At 43.9% G+C, this 21,105-nt stretch overlaps 2 protein-coding genes across 3 annotated transcripts in view; both read right to left on the reverse strand.

The window, feature by feature from the left end:
• DHTKD1 (dehydrogenase E1 and transketolase domain containing 1) overlaps positions 1–21,105 on the reverse strand; it is a 171,960-nt gene that overhangs the window by 122,373 nt on the left and 28,482 nt on the right. The gene's annotated exons all lie outside the window — the stretch shown is intronic.
• On the reverse strand, positions 973–19,506 carry SEC61A2 (SEC61 translocon subunit alpha 2). 2 transcript variants are annotated; one of them, XM_083701568.1, is made up of 12 exons: positions 19,398–19,506; positions 17,146–17,213; positions 15,741–15,806; positions 15,197–15,275; positions 12,416–12,547; positions 11,990–12,099; positions 11,113–11,266; positions 7,817–7,977; positions 2,957–3,154; positions 2,656–2,847; positions 2,469–2,545; positions 973–2,064 (listed from the first exon to the last, which is right to left on the reverse strand). In XM_083701568.1, the coding sequence occupies exons 1-12, from the start codon at positions 19,402–19,404 to the stop codon at positions 1,878–1,880; spliced, it is 1,431 nt and encodes a 476-aa protein (XP_083557694.1). In that variant the 5' UTR covers positions 19,405–19,506; the 3' UTR covers positions 973–1,877. The 2 variants fall into 2 exon arrangements, with proteins under 2 accessions (XP_083557694.1, XP_083557695.1); XM_083701569.1 differs by lacking the exons at positions 15,197–15,275; positions 15,741–15,806; positions 17,146–17,213; positions 19,398–19,506 and adding an exon at positions 12,836–12,934.

Here is a 21,105-nt window from a genome sequence, read left to right on the forward strand (position 1 = left end):
GTCTGGACAGTTCAAGTCCAGAACCAAACATTTAGACATACATTTCCAAAATGTGTGTCAGAGTGTCCAGACAGGCTTGCTGAAGCTGAATCTGGCAGATGGGTTTACTAAACCTTTGAGCTTCCAAAGACACAGTGAGTTCTGTGCAGGGTTGCTTTTGGGGTAAGTGATGTTGCTTGCATTCCCCCAGCAGTGCAGGACGAGAGGGGTCTGAGGAGAATCAGAGCTTATAAACAGCTCAGAGTCTGCATCCTGCCCACTGGGGTGGTCTCCATCCAGCGATCTGTTCTTTGTGTTCAGTCTGCTTTCGGTTTTGTCCGAGACTGGAGACAAGATGTTGTCTCCCGAAGGTGTTGATTTATTGTTGCTGCTGTACATAAAGCTTCTTAGATTAGAGGAGAAGCCACGTACAGACTGTTTTCTGCATGCTCACACACAAGAGCACACACTGTGTTTACTCTGCTACAAGTCCAGAAAAGCTGAATGGCAGTGGAAGCGTACAGGACTCATTCCTCATTACTTCACAGAGACTCCCATGCCCTAGATACTGCACTGTTACAAACCAGGATAGTAGAACTCTGCTGTTAAAAACTTTTATGGACTAAACAGAAGGTGAGAAGGCTGTGGCAACACCAAATGTAATTTTACACACCTTGAGAGTAGCAAAATCAATTCTTGGCTTGGGGGTACACCAACTAGTTTAACAAAATAAAAATCATGGTAAAGCAATTTGCACATAGTAAGAACAAGTACCAGAGCCCATAAATCTCTAGTGTAGAAGGGGAAGAAGGCTGTCTTCAACAAGCTAATCTCTCTTAGCCACAGTTTTTATAAATCCCAAATGAGAGGTAACACTGGCCCACCTTACAGGCTCTAGTAAAAGTATTTTCATCCAGCCAATGTTAAGTCCCTTGAGTTTAATGGTAGAGTCGAAAGTCTAGTAAGTAAAGCATCTTACACAACAAATAAAGCAACATTTTAATTAAATAAGTTTATTGTCTAATGTTTACACTGCTTACACTGCTGCCAAGAAGCACAATGATTTCTTTTTCAGCATGACTTGTTAATTTCCTCTGCTTTAAGACCCAGGGCTTTGGAAGAAGAAGGGGAGAAGTTTCAACAGTATTGATTCCCCCTGCTTCAAAGAACACATGGGGCTATAATAAGGCAAAGCAGCACTTAGAAGGCTGCTACTGGCTGCTGGGAATCTTGGATAAGGACTTCCAACCTTACTCCTCCCATGTGCCTTCACAGATCCCAAATTTGCAAGTGAGATGGTTAAAATTCTCACCCCCCTCCTGGCTTCAAAGCATGGTGCTTGCAAGGGAACAAGGCAAAGGCATCAGACACTGACCACACACCAGGAGAGTTGGGGTATGCAACAGGTCACATTTCTTTAAGTTGTATATCAAAAGGAATTCATGTAAATATATATTTCAGGGGGGAAATTGCATGTACTTTTTAAAATAAGCTCAGGGATTCTCACATGTGGCCACTTGGAACTCTATTGTTGTGGTTCCCTTTTGCCAGTGTGTGCAGGTACATTCAAGCCTCGTGATGGAGTGTCCAAAGTGTTCACTACTAGCAAAATGGGCATCTTTTGACTATTTCCACAGGAAGGCAGATGCACTGTTTTCCAGCATCACAGGCAACAATGGAGATATTTTTTTTGTATTTTTAACCCATGTAAACTCTTTATTCTTAAGGCAGCTGGAATAGAAGCTGCACACAGGCATTGTGCAATACCTTTTATGAGAAATATGGCAAGTAGCACTTGGAACGGAGGTGAGGGCAGGACTGGCATTACTGGAATAAAAGATTGCATGTCATCAAAATACAGGAGTTCCTTTCTTACACATCACATGGTATCTCAACATTTAGAAAAATAAAGCACCCACCCCTCCAACCTCTGCTTGTTCTTTGACAAATATCTCAAAATATTGATAAATAATGGTGACAGCAAGTAGAATGCCGGTGCCTGAGCCAATGGCACCAAGGAAGTCCGCTAAGACAGAGAGGGCCCCGATGCACAAGCCTCCAAATGCAGCTGCCGTGGGGATGTACCTGTGGGAGGAAATCACTTTTAATGTGGGCCTAGCAGGCTGAACTCATTCTTCTGCACAGGTAAGTCATTATGGCTTCAATCCTAACCCCCATTAAGTTAAACTAGACTCATGAAAATGAAAACGCACCTCTTGATTCACCAGAGAGGCTGAAAAAGCTGTAGACTAGTTAATAACAGCCTGAGTTTGAATCATTTCTACCCATGAAGTCCAATATTTCTTTATGATTGTGACTGCAGCAACAAGGGGCCAGGTAGAGAGGCAGCAGGATTGAGCTGGAATGCATCCGTGTTCTGCCCCCAACATATAGTCCAAGCTTAAACATGTTTACTCAGAAGCAAGAGCTGCTGGGTTCCATGATCTTACTCCTTAGTGGGTAAACTGGAAATTCACAGCAACTCTTACCTGTTTAATTCATGAACCATGGATGTATCCCTGTGGCCTCTCATCACCATTTGCTGTTCTTTCAGTTGCTTGGCAACCTGCAGAAACACGTGTGTATCAGGTGGCTGCAGTGTTCTGATAATTAGAAACTAGCCTTGTGCGAAGAACAGCAGCAAAGGTTTAGAGAACAGTCATGAAAAATACCTACATCTTTTGCAGATGATCCTGACACTTCAATCCACGTCTTGGAGAAAAATGCACAGGAACCCAACATAAATATGATATAAACAATTACATGGACAGGATCCTCAAATATAGCACCCATGGATTCTGGAGGCGAGAGGTAATAGCAGAGGCCTCCAACAGGGTAGGCACGTGCTGGGCCACCACCAGTGACGTCCTGGAGAGGAAACCGTAAACACACCAGCAGCATTAGTGCCCTTTGCGGATCAAAAGCTAACATACTGCTACTTGTAAAGGCAGCATTCTAGGAATGGGTGAATACTTACCGCCCACTGCCCAAGTAAGTTTACCAAGAAGTTGCCACTGAACCGCACAGACAGCATTTGAGAAATAACATAGAGGTTGGAAACTAAGGCAGACTGAAGAATGATGGGAATGTTGGAGGTGTAAAAGAGTTTGATAGGATAGCTACTGTATTGTCCGCGATATCGAGCAGACTTGATTGGGAGATCAACACGAAATCCCTTGGGGAGGAAAAAAGAAAAGTTAATGACTAAGCTATAAGAAAATCAGAAATGCATTCACTAAGAAGTCACAGAAATTGTTAAGTGGCTTGGAACTTTGGACTGGATTATTTGCATTTCTGTTACAATTAACCAGAACTGGCCATCTGTGATCCTGAGTCCAAGGATTTATCAGGTAATGCCTGCACATTGAAGTCTAGATGCCAGAAGCAAAGGTTTTGCCTAGTTTTTTCAAATCAATATACAATTCCTCTGCTCTGCAATTAATTGTCACGAGCAGAACGTCTCTGTGGCCCCTCTTTCACCCTCCATACTCCTTGTCTGAGTCCTCCATCCCTTCCCCATCCAGACCACTCCACATTTCAAATCTCCACTGTCTTTTCGTAAGCTCTCTTGCTTCTACAGATGCACAATTGTGCCTCTTCTTTCTTTCTGCCCTTTTGCATTGTCACAATCGAGAATCCTCCCAGCTCAGCCGCTACATACAAGGACTCTTCTGCCTGCCCCATGCCTCTTTCCCCATGCTCAATCCCAATCAGAACCAGCTTCTGAACAAAGGAAACTTCTCAAAAGTTGTTTGTGGCATGGCACCAGACCCCACTTCTGTTTTAAATCAAGTCCCACTAGGTATGCCCAAGCACCCAGTATACTGACAACAGCTCTTCAGATCCTGACCCTCCTCTCCCTCTGCATTCTCCTAGTAAACAGTGGAACTTCAAATGAAATGGATCAGCAGTAGGTTCAGACACACAAAGAGGAAGTACTCATTCACACAAAGCATATGTAACTTCTACGGAACTGACTTCCAACGGATGTCTGATACCCAGTGGCTCAGATGGCTTTAAAGGGAGATTAGAAAGATTAATGAAAGCTAGACACCAGAGAACACACAATGAAAGAAGAGTGTCATCTTCACACTCTGTGTAGCCAGATGTTACTGGGGTGCATGGAAACAACATGGACTAGATGGAACCCTGTGGTTTGCTCCAGCAGGGGGTTCCTCACATTTTCAGAATCTAGCAACAAAGCTAACGATCACACAATTCTGTTATTTCCAACACCGACACATTTTATAATTATACAAGGAGTTCAGAGCAGCCTCCCATCCAACAGGGCCAAACCTGGTTAGCTTCAGCAGTTACAAAGCAAAGCTACAGTATCCAAAAGAAAACAGTCACCGGTGTTAACTACTGTAACACCACTCCAAATGAAAGTGTTGGTGCTGATCTTTAAAGCCCTCAAGAGCCTCAGCGCAGTGTACCTGAAGGAGCGTCTCCACCCCCATCGTTCCGCCCGGACACTGAGGTCCAGCGCCGAGGGCCTTCTGATGGTTCCCTCACTGCAAGAAGTGAGGTTACAGGGAACCAGGCAGAGGGCCTTCTCGGTGGTAGTGCTCGCCCTGTGGAATGCCCTCCTATCAGATGCCAAGGAAATAACTATCTGACTTTTAGAAGACATCTGAAGGTAGCCCAGTTTAGGGAAGTTTTTTAAGGTTTAATGCAAACTAAGTTTTTTAAGGCTTAATGCAAAATAGGCAAACTCGGCCCTCCAGATGTTTTAGGACTACAACTCCCATCATCCCTAGCTAACAGGACCAGTGGTCAGGGATGATGGGAACTGTAGTTTCAATACATCTGGAGGGCCGAGTTTGCCTATGCCTGGTTTAAGGTTTTACTATGTTTTTATATATGCTGGAAGCTGCCCAGAGTGGCTGGGGCAAACCAGTCAGATGGGTGGGGTAGAAATAATGAATTATTATTATTATTACTATTACTATTATTATTATTATGGGCTTACTATGAGTTTTAACTCCTAAAAGACAGAGAAAAGAAGCTACTTGTGGGGATGTGTTTGTGTGTGTATGCTTTGGATCTCTATAATGTTTTTGTTTAATATGTTTCATAAGGCTTATTGCCTGAGGAAACAGCAGGAATTGGAATACTAGAAAAGTGGGAGAGATATGGGAGGAGAAGCAACAGTGGGCTAGCCTGCAATGCCACAGAGCAGTGTGAGAGCACAGCCTCGCAGAAACAACCAGGCAGTGTTGCAGCCTCATAGGGGCCTTGGCTGCTGAAAAGGATTGCAGCATTTGTTCGTTTTACCCAAAAGAACACAGTCTTTTTTTAAAAAAATGATATTTATTAAAGTTTCCAGAATAGAAAAAAAGAAAATAAAAAAGAAAAGGATAAAATTTACACTTAAAGCCTTAATTTCATTGACATCTTTCCAGGGCTCCCCCCTCCCCCTCTTGTATTCCATTTCCATTAGATTGATTCCACAAATTCTTACCCCAAATTTTAAAACCTTATTATAATTACAATTAGCCCATTTATTCAAAATTAATTTATCTTAATTAACCATTTCTCTTTAAATTTTTTATACTTCCCTAAGATTGCCGATCGAAAGGTCGGCGGTTCGAATCCCTGCGGCGGGGTGCGCTCCCGTCGTTCGGTCCCAGCGCCTGCCAACCTAGCAGTTCGAAAGCACCTCCGGGTGCAAGTAGATAAATAGGGACCGCTTACCAGCGGGAAGGTAAACGGCGTTTCCGTGTGCGGCTCTGGCTCGCCAGAGCAGCGATGTCACGCTGGCCACGTGACCCGGAAGTGTCTCCGGACAGCGCTGGCCCCCGGCCTCTTGAGTGAGATGGGCGCACCAACCCCAGAGTCTGGCAAGACTGGCCCGTATGGGCAGGGGTACCTTTACCTTTACCTTTAAGATCGACCCCGGTTCCCTTCCACGAATTCCCCTATTTTTATCCCACAAAGTAAAACAAGAAAAAATAAAAAGATATAATTTTACAGCCTTTGGGTTCCAAATCTCCCTCCCCCCTTTCCCGGTTTCGATCCCCAAAATCCATCCATCTGTCTACTGCCGGCCTGGAGATCCCACGTCCATATCTAGATCTCTCTCAATTCGACTTTGCCGTCTTTTAGGTAATTTTTAATTTCAAAAGGTCCAATGTTGGAGAAACTCTCAGAAAAGATCATTCTTCTCCCATCCAGACCTCTATATTTAAGAGTATAACTCAGATTCTGTTTCTTGATCCTTTTAAAGTCTGGATGTCCCAAATGTTCCAACTTCAAGTTTAGTCCAGTTCTTATTCCTCAGGTTTCTTTTCCTGTTCCGCTGCAAAAACCTTCTAATTCAAAAACTTCTGGTTCCTCTACAGAGGCTTTATTTGTTCAGGAACATAAACTTACGTCAAGTCCCTTCCTTTCTTCAATAGATAAATCCATTGTCTCTTTTAGTGTAGAAACCTCTGTAGACAAAATAATACTTCGTTTTTGCAGCTTTCCCAGGAGATAACAAATCTGTTCAATTCCATGAGTGTTTTTCCACTTGCTGCCACTCTTGCAATGTCCCAAAACTCCCTCCAGAGGGAATATGGTAACTTAGTTGCTTTCCAGATCAGATCCAAAAGTCAAATAACTTGTTGCCCTTGTTTTCAATAACTTGTATCCAAATTGTAACAAACCTAACCAGCAAAGTCATCGTAACAAAGTTCTCTTTTATTCTCCTACTTTGACAGCTGTCAAAATTTCTATGTCTCTTCACTAGTCTCTCATAACGGATCGCTCCCGGTTCCCGGGGGGTTACATTTTAGTTCTCACAAACCACTCTTCTCCTCCAGCACAATTACTTGTAATTTCCCTTCGTGAAATTAACTTTTTCCGAATAAGCAAATTCTTCTCTCGATCTTAGTTATCAAATCCTTGCGTTAAAACATCTACAACGGGGGGGGGGGGGCGGACTTCCTTTTTGCACTTCCCCCGCTCGCTCCGAATTCGTAAAACAAATTTTTCCTTTTAAGTCCGATAAATTTACTCACGGGTTGTTCTTTTTAATCCAAATTTTCAAAAGAAGAAGTCGGTGCTCTCCGTCGAATGGCATGCAGCTTCGCTAGGCAGGGGAAGCAGTGGACTCACAGCACCACACCCCCCCCCCGTCACCCATTCCACAGCCTTTAAAAAGGCTCCTTCGCGGGTCGGGGGGGCGCAAATGGTGCCCGCCGAGTCACCAAGTCCATGGGCATCACCGCCCATGGTTTTTGAGGGTCCCCACGTCGCCGGCGCGGCGGGACCCAACCCCTGCCCAGCAGGCTCCCTCTGGAGCTCGGAGGGAGTCCGCCATTCGGCGATGGCACCGACCCGGAAGTCCTCCACAGTCTTGTTTATTTTATGCCAGACAAATTTATTACAGTGGTACCTCGAGTTACATATGCTTCAGGTTACAGACGCTTCAGGTTACAGACTCCACTAACCCAGAAATATTACCTCACATTAAGAACTTAGCTTCAGGATGAGAACAGAAATCATGCTCCGGCGGTGCAGCAGCAGCAGGAGGCCCCATTAGCTAAAGTGGTACTTCAGGTTAAGAACAGTTTCAGGTTAAGAATGGACCTCCGGAACAAATGAAGTACTTAACCCGAGGTACCACTGTATTTTCTCAAACTAATTTAGAATAAAAATTATCCTAACAAAAGTTGTTTGCAAACTTGAAATGTAGCCTTCCTCCTGACACAAATGCTACAGTGAACGTTCTGGTGCCTGGTGAGCTATTCACAGATCCTTTAGGGCTGTTTAGGATGCTTAGACCACGGTTCCTTCTGTGAGGGAAAAATAATAGGTCTGTAGTAAGATGTACGCAGCAGACTTCACCTACCTGAAAATATATAACTACAGCAAACACAAATACTGTAGCAATCAGATTCATAAGATTAGGCAAGTTCTGGCGGTAGAAAGCCTCCCGTAAAGCACGGACTTTGTCGGTTCGTGTAGCCAAAAGGTGGAACAACGCAATGACGGCACCTTCAAATTCAGTTCCTGTGTGCACCAAAATAATAAACAGTAGTCCCTATGAGATATAGACAGTACAAGCCTGGTGATAAATTTCACCAGGTGATAAACAAGATTATTTTTAATAAAAGATGGAAATGGAATTAACACAGAGAAAAAACTGCAAGAAATGAAATCTTACAAGGAACAGAATGCTAAAAAGGACTGCATACAAATAAAATAAATTGTGTTGAACTTCTGCAGGTATTACAAAAACCTCAAACATTACAACACATTTCTGTTTTTTAATGCAGAACATCATGCTTTTCTTTTATAGAATTTGGGTGTTGTAATCCAAAAAGTTACAACAACTCAGTGACTAGATTTGGACAACTGTATCTTGACTTACTTAGCTGAGGTATGAACAAGATGTCTGGCCATGCATGCAGCCTTTTGGTTCCTCACTTTGGCCAAGCAAAAAATTCCCAGGAAGTTTCCCATTAATTCTAGCTTCCTGTTTCCTCTGAGCCAGGAAGCTGTGATTAAGAGCTCCAAGTAAAGGTAAGGTATTAAGCAAACTTCAAATGATAGTGTAATATTCTAGCCTATTCCAAATCTATTCCCCATAATTTCTAATTCAATCAAAATGGGAAACATGACTAATGGAAGACTTCCTAGTTTGTTTTTGTGACCAAAAAGATTGTTGAGAGCTCAGATTAATAAGCAAATTAACAATGTCTGAATTGTGATAGTGTAAAGTCATAATTTACAAAATATTTGCCCCCAAAGAATTATTAGGGTGATGCATTTAAAAATAATAATATTTATTACATTTCTATAAAGCCCTTCATCTGAGGATCACAGGGCAGTTTGCAATATATATATGGCCCCCTGTTTAAAAGACCATAGATTGTTTAGTTAGCTGAAGGCCTAAGAGAAGAGGTATGTTTCTGCCTGGCACCTAAAGAGACGTTCCATAGATGGGGAGCCACTGCAGAGAAGGCCCGTTCCCATGTTGCCACCCGCTGGACCTCTCAAGGAGGAGGCATACAAAGAAGGGCCCCAGATAATGATTACAGGGTTTGGGTCAGTTCATATGGAGAGAAGCAGTCCTTGAGGTATTGCAGTCCTCAGCCATTTATGGCTTTATAGGTCAAAACCAGCACTTTGAATTAGGCCCAGAAACTAATTGGCAGCAACTACAGTCGGGCCAGGATCAGTGTAATATGCTGAACCTCTCTTGTACCTGTGAGCAACCTGGCTGCCAAATTCCACACCAGCTGACATTTCTAAACTGTCCTCACAGGCAGCACCACATATAACACTGTGCAGTAATCTAACCAAGAGGTTACCAGAGTACAGAAAACAGAAGTTAGGCTATCCCTGTCCAGATAGGGGCATAGCTGGGCCACCAACCAAAGCTGACGGAAGGCACTCCGGGCCACTGAGGCCACCTGAGCCTCAAGGGACTGCAGAGAATCCAAGAGTGCCCCCAACCTGTGTACCTGCTCCTTCAGAGGGAGTGCAACCCCATCAATAGCAGGCAGCCTTCCTTCCATCCATCCAGTCTAGGGAACCACCCACTAACAATGCCTCATAATTCACTTTTCTGGTGTTGCCTTCTTCCAGTCAACCTCCAACAGGGGTAAATAACTCTGCTGCATCTAAGCACTGGGTGCAATTTGCTCATTTATGTGACTGCCTAATTAGGAGGCATGCTCAGAACAGTGACTCGGGGCTTCTCTGAGCTCAGATAACTCTTTCTTTTGCACACGCCAGAAGTAAACCTCTTGGTGTGCAAGAATGGAATATCCCCCCCCCTCCTTCCATTAACAAAAATAGTGTCCCTCAGCTATCAGTTGTCTGGAAAACAGAAGTGTTAGAGAGAAAATGCAGATAAGCAGAAGATGAAATAGTGTGGCACAGTAGTAGAAGCAAATCCAAGGAAATAAAAAATTCAGAAATCAGAAGAGAGAAACTCACTCAGAGAGAGGGAACAGTTACAGAATCTGGGTTGCAATCCTGCATTGAATTAATTGTTTATGATTCCCACTGAGGTCAGCGGGACTTACCTAGGCACAAGTGATGATAGGATTGCCCCTTTGGATTTAAAAGTTATGCTAGATGCTAACCTCTCAGCACAAAAAGGGCACTGCTTCTCTACAGGTAGGCCACGACTCTGCAGCTGAAGCTGGAGAGGCTAAAACAAATAAAGTTAACATTTCTGTACTGCAGATTTCCAGGCAGACTTTTGGCACAGCAACCAAGATACCCCAACTACGGGATTATTCTTTTATCAGAAAACAGCAACTGTGCCACAGTATTTCCATTCAGCATATATTACATAAATGAACAGATCGTAAATCACAAAAGGAATTTTGTTCCAGACTCTGGGAAGCTCCAGAAGTTTCACTGTGGTGGGAGGCCTCAACACACATGCACAGCAACCTTCTGCTCTGACACGATGTGATGACATGGCTAGCACAATGAGACAGCCTTCTGGACAGCGAGTCTGCCAGAGTCTGTTAAGAAACCCAGATCAATTTTGCCTCCCGCCCTGCAAAAAATAATAATGAAAAACCTACTGCCTCCTTATCCTTTTGCAGCAGAAAATAAAGCATGCATAGTGACGTAAGACAGCGCTTCCCAATTAGCTAAGTGCTGGGGACCTCACTTTTCAAAAGCCAAGCCATGGACCCCCTACTTTTAAAAGTGTTGGTATCTCTGTGGTAGTTTTTGTTATGTGCACGGTGCCACCATATCCTCCAATATGTCCCAGAGCAAAACTGGGTCACGCATCTTCTGGGCTCCTGCATGTGTCAGGCAACCTGTGCGAGAACACAGCACCCCAAAACGGGGTGTCCTGGGCAGCTGGTGGGTATGTGCCACAGACCTCCTGGGTGTGTTACTTGAACCCCTGGGGTCCGCAGGCCACCAACTGGGAGCCAGTGATCTGGGACATTTCACTGTTTGTGGTTATGAAGAGATTATTCTAATATCACATCTTATAAAAGTTCATTTGGTGCAAAGCTTGTGCCTTCACTATGCCATGTCTTCATTTAGTTCCCCATCAGCTGATTTCATCCACTGCGACATCCATGGTCACTCACTATATTAACTTAAAGAAAGCAGCTGACAAGCATGCATTTGGTCAAAAGGTCAGATTTTCAAAGTGTACTATACCTCTGCCAGTGTTAATAGTTGTAGGACTGAAAGCCTTCCAGACAATGGTTTCACAGATGTTGGTAGCAATAAAGAGGGAAATCCCAGAGCCCAAGCCATAACCTTTCTGCAAGAGCTCATCTAGTAGCAGCACTATCAAGCCAGCAACAAACAACTGTGGGTGAAAAACACCAAAAGATCCACAAAAGTGGTTTAATATCTGATTTGCATTGTTCAAAAGTGGGCCACATTGGCTATCAGAGTTGCAGTTCCTCCTTCTGTCATTCCAGTTGAGTAAAGGAAGTAACAAAAACCTCTGGAATCATCACTAAAATGTATGCTGCAATTCTTAGCATAGATGCTTGAAAGAAAAGCTTACCAACAAGAATAGTACCAAAATAAGAGGAACTAATGAGCACTGTCAAAACAAAGAATGGTGTATTATCAAAAATAAAGATAGTTAATTGACTCCTGGTTATTCATTGGGAAGTGCAAGTAGTTGGTTTTTTTAAAAAAAGATCTTATATCTGAAAATATTTGACGTTTTGTTTTTACATATGCCTTGGTCAAATCCCCTTAATAGCACAAAGAAAATAATTATTGAATATTATCTAGCTGGTACAGCACCTTGGTGAGTGATCTGAGAGAAGGTACAAAATAAATTAGAACTTTTAAGGAAGTTTTGTTTCCCTTTATAAGTATACTGATTGAGGGACATATAGTTGATTTGAATTTATTTTTAATAATGAAAAATATTTTTTTATTTAACAAAATTTATATACCATTTCATTGTAATAAAAGCTCTAAGCGGTTTACAAGAAATATTAATATTAAAATTAACAATAAGAACCAGTTACAAAGAATTATTAACTATACTTAGAGTATTCAGAAGGCGTACCTGAATTATAATCAGGAGACAAATTCCAGCCCCCATTTCTGCAGGATCTCCATACATCCCAGTCATGACATACACAATTGCTTGCCCAATAGTAATTATCATTCCAAACACTGAAACAACAACAAAAGAGGCAGGTATTCCCTGCTTGTATGACCTAACAGACATAAGTAAAGTTTGATTTGATTTTGATTTAAACTGTCTATTCTGCTTTTCCAACAATAAATGTTGAATGCAAAGCAGCTCAAAATAATCACAAAAGCACTGAAATCAACAAACATTACAATCACTATACTATCAGACACAATCACATATAAATAAAGCAAACAACAACAAAATCATCAAAATGGTTACTACAATTCAATAGAGCATAGAGCATCAGCTAAGAAAGGAGGAAGTTTCCATTATGGCAAAGATATTAATACTCACACTTCTGAGCGCCATTAAAAAGGGCTCTGTCTTTTGGTGTGTCACCAACTTCAATGATCTTGGCTCCAGCCAGTAACTGCATAATTAAACCAGATGTCACAATGGGAGAGATACCTAGCTCCATCAACGTGCCTGCAAAGGAGAAGATACTCTTAACAATAGTGTAAACTAATACAAAGACTTCTTACAATTCCTTAAATACTCCAAAGTCTCAGTCCACTGCATATTTCCCCACTAGCATTGTCTTTCAAATATAATTGGTCACATACCTAACCATAGTGCTGGGCTTTAAACACTGCATCCAGAATGCTTGCAGTATTAAACAGTGTTAAGGGTGGAAGAATATTTCCACAAACAACATTAGCTGCTCTTAAAGGCACAAGAGAGCACACTAATTTAGTACAAATTAGAAATAAATGCCTTCCCTCCAGGTCTCCTAGACAATATCAAGATTCAACTGTACAGTGTCTTTTAGCATGGCTCGTATTATCTGGAATGGGCTGGATAATCTCTTTCTCTTTTTTTTAATAAAGAATGTTTATTAAAGTTTACAATAGTAATACAATAAAAAGAAAAAAGAAAAATAAAAAATAAAAATAAAAAGTAACAAAAATACAAAAATAAAAATATTTTTTTAAAAAACATGAAGTTTCCAATGCTTATTTTCATTAACTTATTTCCCAGACCTCCTCATACCTCCCTTTTTTGTATTCCAGTTCAAATTGTTAGTTCAGCAAATCCTTATCAATAATTTTTAACCTGTTTCCAAACCTTTTTTCCCATAATCTCTTAAAGCATTACAGCTGGAAACCACTTAATTTCTATCCAACATCATTCTAACATTCATTAATTTTACAATATTTCAATTTCTGCACTATATAGTTAAAATCAGAAATCTTACACAAGAAATGGGAGTCAGATGTGGCACTTTCAGAAATATAAATCACATACACACACCCAGTTGACAGGTTATGCAGGTGGCTTCATTGGCTACTGGATTTGCAAGAGCCCACTTGGAGAAACAGAGAAAAGAGAATGCCCCCCCCCAAAAAAGTGGTCTTCCAAGTAAAACTAGCGGCTGACCCTGTCTCCAAGAGACCTGCACTGATGGTGTATATACATACATACGTACACACTGTGCTTTTTCCTGGGGGGACACAGGGGTACGCACACCCCTAAACATTTTGTAAATCTAAGTTTGGCCTCATTGAGGGGCAGTATTTCAAAATGAGTAGGAAAATGAGAGTACCCCTGAACATTTTTTTTAGAAAAAAGCACTCTGTGTGTGCACGCACTATAGCAAGTGGTCTTCCAAGTAAAATTAGCTGCTGACCATGTATCCAAGAGATCTGCAGTGATAGGGAGAAAAACATTTTGCAAAATATACCGTATTTTTCGCCCTATAGGACACTTTTTCCCCTCCAAAAATGAAGGGGAAATGTGTGTGCGTCCTGTGAGGCGAATGCAGGCTTTCGCTGAAGCCTGGAGAGCGAGAGGTGTCAGTGCGCACCGACTCCTCTCGCTCTCCAGGCTGCGGCAGCCGGCAGCACGGAGCATGGGGCGCCCTTCGGAGGACGCCCCGTGCTTCGCGCTGGTGTCGGCAAGCCTTGCACACCCGGGGGATCTCCCCCTGGGCGTGCATGGCTTGCGGGCAGCAGCCGGCAGTGCGGAGCACGGGGCACCCTTCGGAGGACACCCCGTGCTTCGCGCTGGTGTCGGCAAGCCTTGTGCACCCGGGGGATCTCCCCCCGGGAGCACAAGGCTTGCGGGCGGCAGCCTGCAGTGCGGAGCACGGGGCGCCCTTCGGAGGATGCCCCGTGTTTCGTGCAGGTGTCGGCAAGCCTTGCGCACCGGGGGGGGGGCGCGTGGGGCGCCCTGAAGCAGAGCGCCCCTGGCGCCAGGCAGACATCCGCAGAGCGCCCCTCGCGCCAGGCAGACATCGGCCAGCCCCACAAGCTCGGGGGACAGCGGGGAGGCGCAACACCGCCATCCCACTGTTCCCCGACCTGGTTTGGGGGGGGGAAATAAAGGGGGGGAAATTTCCTTTATTCCCCCCCCCAAAAAAGTAGGTGCATCCTATGGGACAAAAAATACGGTAGGTAAAAATTATTCACATACCAAAATACAATAATTTTGAAACCCATCAAGTACTTTCCAAACTCTAACAAAACTTACTATTTAGCTTCTCAGTACCAAAGACCAATGCAAATTGTAATTTCAAGATAAAAAGAGCACTTGTCAATTGCACATTCTCATTGATCTGACCCCAACTACCATACTTCTCCATCTATAAGACGCCCCCTTGTATAAGGGACCCCCCCATTATGGAGGACTAAATTTTAAGAAAATGAGGGGAGATGGCCCAAAGTTGTTGAGCCTCTCCCCCCACGCAGCTGCAGACAGGAAACACTCCCTAGATCGTTTCCCACAGGAAGCGGCAGCGGGGGAAGTTGCGCTCTCTCCAGCCATCTGGTTTGCAGGAGTGCAACCTCCCCTGATGCTGCCATGTGTGGGAAACAATCCAGGGAGTGCTTCCCATGTGCAGCAGCATCCAGTGAATTTGCGCTCCTGCCAAAGAGCTGGCTGGTGGCGCACCGCTTCTCCCCCCCCCCCCCATGCCACTATCCGTGTATTGGACAACCCTGGCTTTTTGACGTGATTTTTGAGTCACAAAACCTCATCCAATGCATGGAAAAATATGGTATGTGCACCATGAGCCATCTCCAGACGGTAAACCAAAGCCAGAGAAAAGACAGCAGGAGAGATGATTAGAACCCTGACCTCTGTTTGATGCGAGAATGACTCTCATCCAGTAGAAAGGATCTGCAGAGTCGGAGGACATTATTCCAAACAATGGTATCTGCAAGATTCATAGCAACATTACACTTAAAATATATAAATGAGGGAATCCCCTCCCCCCACACCACCACCCATTATCCATTTGTTGAGCACAGACAAATATAATACTGCAATAATCAGCAGTTGACTTCAAGACTCTCTCAAGCATATGGTTGCTGGTTAAAGCTTGAAAACAATGTAAACCTATACATGTCTACTCAGGTGAGCTTAATAGGACTTCCTCCCAAGTAAGGATTGTGACCTGAAACAGCCCCAACAGAAAGAATGTTAAAATCCCCAGGTTATTTTCAAGCCAATATCATAATTCTTTGTGTGAATGATTCACTGAGCTTTTTTCTTTTCTTTTAAAATGTGAATTGTTGGTTGTTTCTAAGAGGGTGCTTCACTTCTGGGACTTTTTTCTGCATGGCAATAACCCTTACTGTCTCCTGCCGTGTGTGCCAGTTATTACCACATTGATACTTACCTGGCAGCATACTAGAAAAATGAAGAGGGTGATAGCTGTCCATAAAACCTTTTCTCTGAACTGAATCTGCAGAACACAATGAAAACGAAAGAAAAAGGGGAAAAGAGAAGTCTGGCAGGCCAATAGTATAGCGAACATACAATAAAGCAGCCCTAACTGGCAATTTAAGGCAGACTTGTATTTCGACACTGGCATGCAAGTAACCAGGGTAGTCCCTCCATATGTCTGTCCAGCACAGGAGGACACAGCTCTCCATCTCTCCTCTGCCAGCCCCCAAGAGGTCAGTCCATATGTTCTGTGGCTTAGTAACCTCCATGGGCTTGATTACAAGGCTATACTATCAGGGGTATACAGTATTCACATTTCACCAGTCCAGAAGGTATGTACAAGCTCTGACATGGGAGCTAACTTGCGTATCTCCAATACTGAGGAGAGACAATGTCTGTCCTTCCAAAGTGGCAAAGGAACAGGAAGCACTAACAGTTTGCACCTCCTGTTGTACAACAACAATACATCTGACCCTTAAGTTCTTACTTAAGGGGCGAAGTAAAATGCTTATTGCACTAGACTCATTGGGCTAGGCACTGCAATATAGGTAGGCAAATCTACTCAGAAGTCATGCCCATTAGTTCAATGGGGCTTACTCTCAGCTGTAATCCAAACCCCCAAGTCAGCTGTGATGAGGCTTGATGGTGTGACAGAGCCAGGGGGCATCCACAGTCCTGCCACTCATGCCAACGAAAGTGGAATGTGAGGAGAACAGGAATAAATGCTTCTTTGACATACCAGGTCCCAAAATGGCACAGTGAAGAGGCTCGAAAGAAGCCCATTGTAGTCACGGGACAACAGCAAGTCCAGCTCAGGATCCTGTAGCTTGTGCCCACAGAGTGGCTTCTCTCCCCACCCTGGCTAGAGCAGGGACATTGCATCTCTGTTTGGGAGCAGTGCTCCCTAGCTGGCAGAGCTGAGTAGGGTTTGGAAGAGGGACACCTCAACCTCATCCCAACCACCTCCAGTATGGAGGCCTGTGGGTTGGGACTGCTCTGTTGGTTGTGACCAATGTTTGCTAGATTGTGCTCCGTGTAACTCGACCAAAGTAAACATAGGGCTACATCAATGGAACATGTCAGCACCTAAACAATCACTTCAGCAGAGGGATTTTTACACATTTAGATTTTTGAAGAACACAACTTGCATCCCCAAATACAAACTTTGTCACAATGTCAAGCAAACTAAAGGCCTGTATACAGTATTCTGAAGAGCCAGAAAAACCTAAATAGGTAGTACATAGCCTAAAGAAACTACATGATCTCAAGCATGTTTACTCAAAGAAACCCCACTGTGTTAATTCAAAATGCATTTGATCAACGTTGCACAAATAAGGGACACCATGATGTGCACTTACTTTTCTTTCTGGCTTCTGGATTTCCGGAAGAACAGCACAGAATGGCTTAATAACTTCTAGAAATTTGACTGTTAAAGAAGAGAAATATTAAAACAGCAGAATGTAGGTTTTGACCAGTCCAAGAAAACATTTCAATTTCTCATACTAGTGTATGTTCCTGACTGCAAATATATGCCCTGGTTTGATGGGGGGACGGGATGGGATAGAATCCTTATTTTCATCAGCTCTATCTTATATATTAGTGAAATAGAACTTTGGCCACAAACTAGGTTACACACTTTTTAAAAAGTGAAAAGTCAAATCCTTTGTATGCTAATTTGTGAGTGCATTTAACTGAATTCAATATAACTTACTTCCAAACAAACAAACACACACAGGAACAGGCTGCTGGTCACAGTGGGAGAATTAAGCATATACTTAACTCTCCCCTATTGAACTCAAAAGAACTTAAGAGTAACCTAATCTTTCTCATCTCTAAGTTGGGATGAGGGAGGTAAGGATCCATCCATCTTCTGAGCTGGATCCAGTTTCCCACCCCTGATCTAAGCGAAGGTGAGCAGCTTTTGCCAGCCTGGTGCCCTGTAGTTGTTTTGTACTACCATCAGCTGATGGGAGTTGTAGTTCAAAACATCTGATTGAGAAAGTAGTCCATTGTCTACCCTGGATGGGGCTGCCCTCTCCTAGGAGCAGGTTCACAGTGGTGTGTGTGTGTGTGTGTGTGTGTTTCTGGATCCATCTTTGTCACTGGCCTCTGTGGCTAGAAGCATTTTTTACTAGCATTGACTGGTAGGATCATTCCTGGACCAGGAAAGATCAGCCACAGCAATTCATGCACTGGTTACATCAAGACTGGATTACTGCAAGGCGCTTTATGTGGGGCTTGCCTTGCACTTGACCTGGAAGCTGCAGTCAGTGCAGAATATTGCAGCACTACTGCTGACAGGAGTGAGACCCCATCAGCATGGAACACCTGTAACTCAGACATCTCCACTAGTTGCCAGTTTGCTACCAGGCCAAGTTCAAGGTGTTACTGTTAGCATATAAAGCCCTGAACAACTTGGCATCACTTTACTGGGGAAATCACCTGACCCAAAATATGCCCACTTCATCACTTCAATCTGCAGAACTTGTACTGTTACTGCTGCCACATAATAGTATTTGTTCTGCATTTATAAGAAACAATCTTTTAGTGTGGCAGCACCAAAACTTTGACACTCCCTGTCTCTTCACATCAGGCAAATGACTTCATTGTACTCTTTTCAGTGCCTGCTAAAACATTTTTGTTTAGATAAGCCCACCTAGATATGTAGAACGTTGTTGTATTTTAACCTGTTATTAGTCTATCACTGATTTTAATTTTTTGTAATATTGTAGTCGTTTTCAGCTGTTTTTACCAATGATTTTATTTAATTCTTTTTGTAAACTGCTTAGAGGTTGTTCAGAATCAAGCCTTGTATAAATTTTAAGAAATAAATAATATGAAATAATTGAAACATCACAATCTGTAAGATTAACATCACAATTTGCAAGATGGTTCAAAATGATTTGTGAGCTAAAACATTTCTTTTCCACTTGAGATGCTTATGAAGAAGATAATTTATTAAATTTGTAGACCACCCTATAGCCATAGATCTCAGGGTGTTTCACAATGTATCCTATATGATATGCATCTTCAAATATCTAAAGGGCTGTCACATGGAAGATGGAGCAAGCTTGTTTTCTCTTGCTCCAGACTCGAGTCTAGAATCCAAAACAATAGATTCAAGTTACAAGAAGAGATTCTGACTCAACATCAAGAAGAATTTTCTGGCAGAAAGAGCTGTTGGTCGGTAGAGAAGACTTTCAGGAGTGGTGGTTGACTCTTCTTCCTTGGAGATTTCTAAGCAGAGGCTAAATGTGCAGCATGACTTAGCTGAGATTCCTGCATTGCGGGGTGGGGCTGGGGGGGGCTGGATTGGATGCCCCCTGGGGTCCCTTCCAACTCCACGATGCTCCAGCCTGTTGCCTCGCTCATTCTTGCCCCGTTAAAGCAAATCCTGCCGCTTCCCCTTTGGCCCTTTTTGCATTTCCACTTCGGAGCCCTGCGCGGGGGGGGGGGGGATGCGGGGCTCAGAAGGAGCTCCTCTCGCCCCCGCCGCCCCCCCTCGCCCGCCCCCCCGCCCGCCTCCGGGCAGCCGCGCAGGGCCAGAAGCCGCCGGCCAGGACGCCCCCCTCCGGCCCCCGGCCCGCTCCCTCCCGGCCCGCCGACTCACTTCCCATGCTGGCGGAGGCGGCGCCCGGAGGAGGAGGAGGAGGAGGCGGGCCCCCCGCACCCACCTCGCCGCCGCTCACGTGACCAGTGACGCCTTTTTCCTGCGCGACCGAAACTCCGGCCACGTAGAGCGGAGAGTCGCGCCACCTCGCTTCCTGGTTTACATTCGCTTCTTTAATTGGAGAGGCGCTTTAATTTAATTTAATTTAAATTTATTTATATTTGTGTAATAAAATTGACGGGCGCTTTATTTATTTACTATTAAATTTGAGGGGCGCTTTTATTTATTTGTTTAATTTGACGGGATTTTATTTTTCATTCATTTATTTATCCGCTCCAAACCGGTGCCAAACTGCTGCAGTTGTTTTCAGCCTTTTGCTGCGAAAACTGCGCGTTTTGAAGTGTCCCACCGACTGAGAAATTCTTAATTAAACCTGGGGTCAAACTATCATCCCAAAGCCAGACCATAAAATTCCCATCACACTCCAAAGTGTGGCAACTATTTTGCCGCGAAAACAGGGGTCAGCAAACTTTTCCATCAGGGGGCCGGTCCACTGGCCCTCAGACCTTGTGGGGGGCCGGACTATATTTTGAAAAAGATAAATACCCGGCAAGCCAGTCCCGCTGCTGCCTCCGGACCTGAAGGGGGACGCACTCTGCGCACTCACCGGCCTTGTTGACGAGCTGCCAATCCGAAGCCGCGCCAGCGTTGCGCCCACAAGGCGAGGCGTCCGCAGCAAGTGCGGGTGGCAGGGTCCGCGGGCCGGATTTACGAGCCTGGGGGGCTGCATCCAGCCCCCGGGCCTTAGTTTGCCAACCTCTGTTTTACAGCACCCCACCACAGAATAGCATTGAGCAAATTCTACTTGTGGCAGTGGGCCAAAGGCCCACAATAAATGTGATAATGTGTACCCCTGTAAATCCTTGAGTGCTTCCAATAGAGAAGTTGTGGTTGCCTGTTACTTTATGAAACTGATGATTTTGCAAGTTGCCCCACCCCCAACCCCAAAATTGGGGCAGAAATACAGCTAACATGTGAATCACAAAGATACAGCTCAAAGCTAGAACATAAGTTGCTACATGGTGCAAATGGCTACATGTAATATAGGTTCCCAACATGCAAACTAATACAATGTAATAGAACCCGGCGGGAATCAGAGCATAATCAGCAGAAATTACCAGTGCCTGTTGTGCATGTGTGTTAAACATGAAATGAGGTAATGATGTATGTTTGGTGGAAATTGAAATGCTTTGTTTGAAATCTTATAAATACCACTGCCTGGACCACTGGGCAGGGTTGCAGATTTGTGGAATGATCCGACTGTAACCTTTTGTAAGCTTTGCAATAAACATTGGACTCCTAACTCCTCACAATTCTGAGTTTTATTGGCGTAAACTCAGTAGATAAGCTATTTTCTGGCTTACAACATACTCAAACCTGGGGTCACAGCTATCACCCCCAAACCAATACTTTTGCAGCCTTTTGCAGCCCCCCACCAACTGAGCAATTGCTACTCAAACCTGGGGTCATAGCTGTCACCCCAAAACCCAGTGCTGTCCAATTCACTCCAAACTGGTGCCTGAACGAATCGTAGAAGCATAACGTAGTGAGTAAAAGAAAACAGAAGAGTCTGGGGAATGTGTGAGCTTCATATGCACAAATTCCATTCCATGGGGGGGGGGTGGAAGGAGAGGGGGGAGAGGGGGGT

The sequence above is a fragment of the Podarcis gaigeae genome (assembly GCF_964106915.1).
Source record: "Podarcis gaigeae genome assembly, chromosome: 10".
Taxonomy (NCBI): Eukaryota; Metazoa; Chordata; class Lepidosauria; order Squamata; family Lacertidae; genus Podarcis; species Podarcis gaigeae.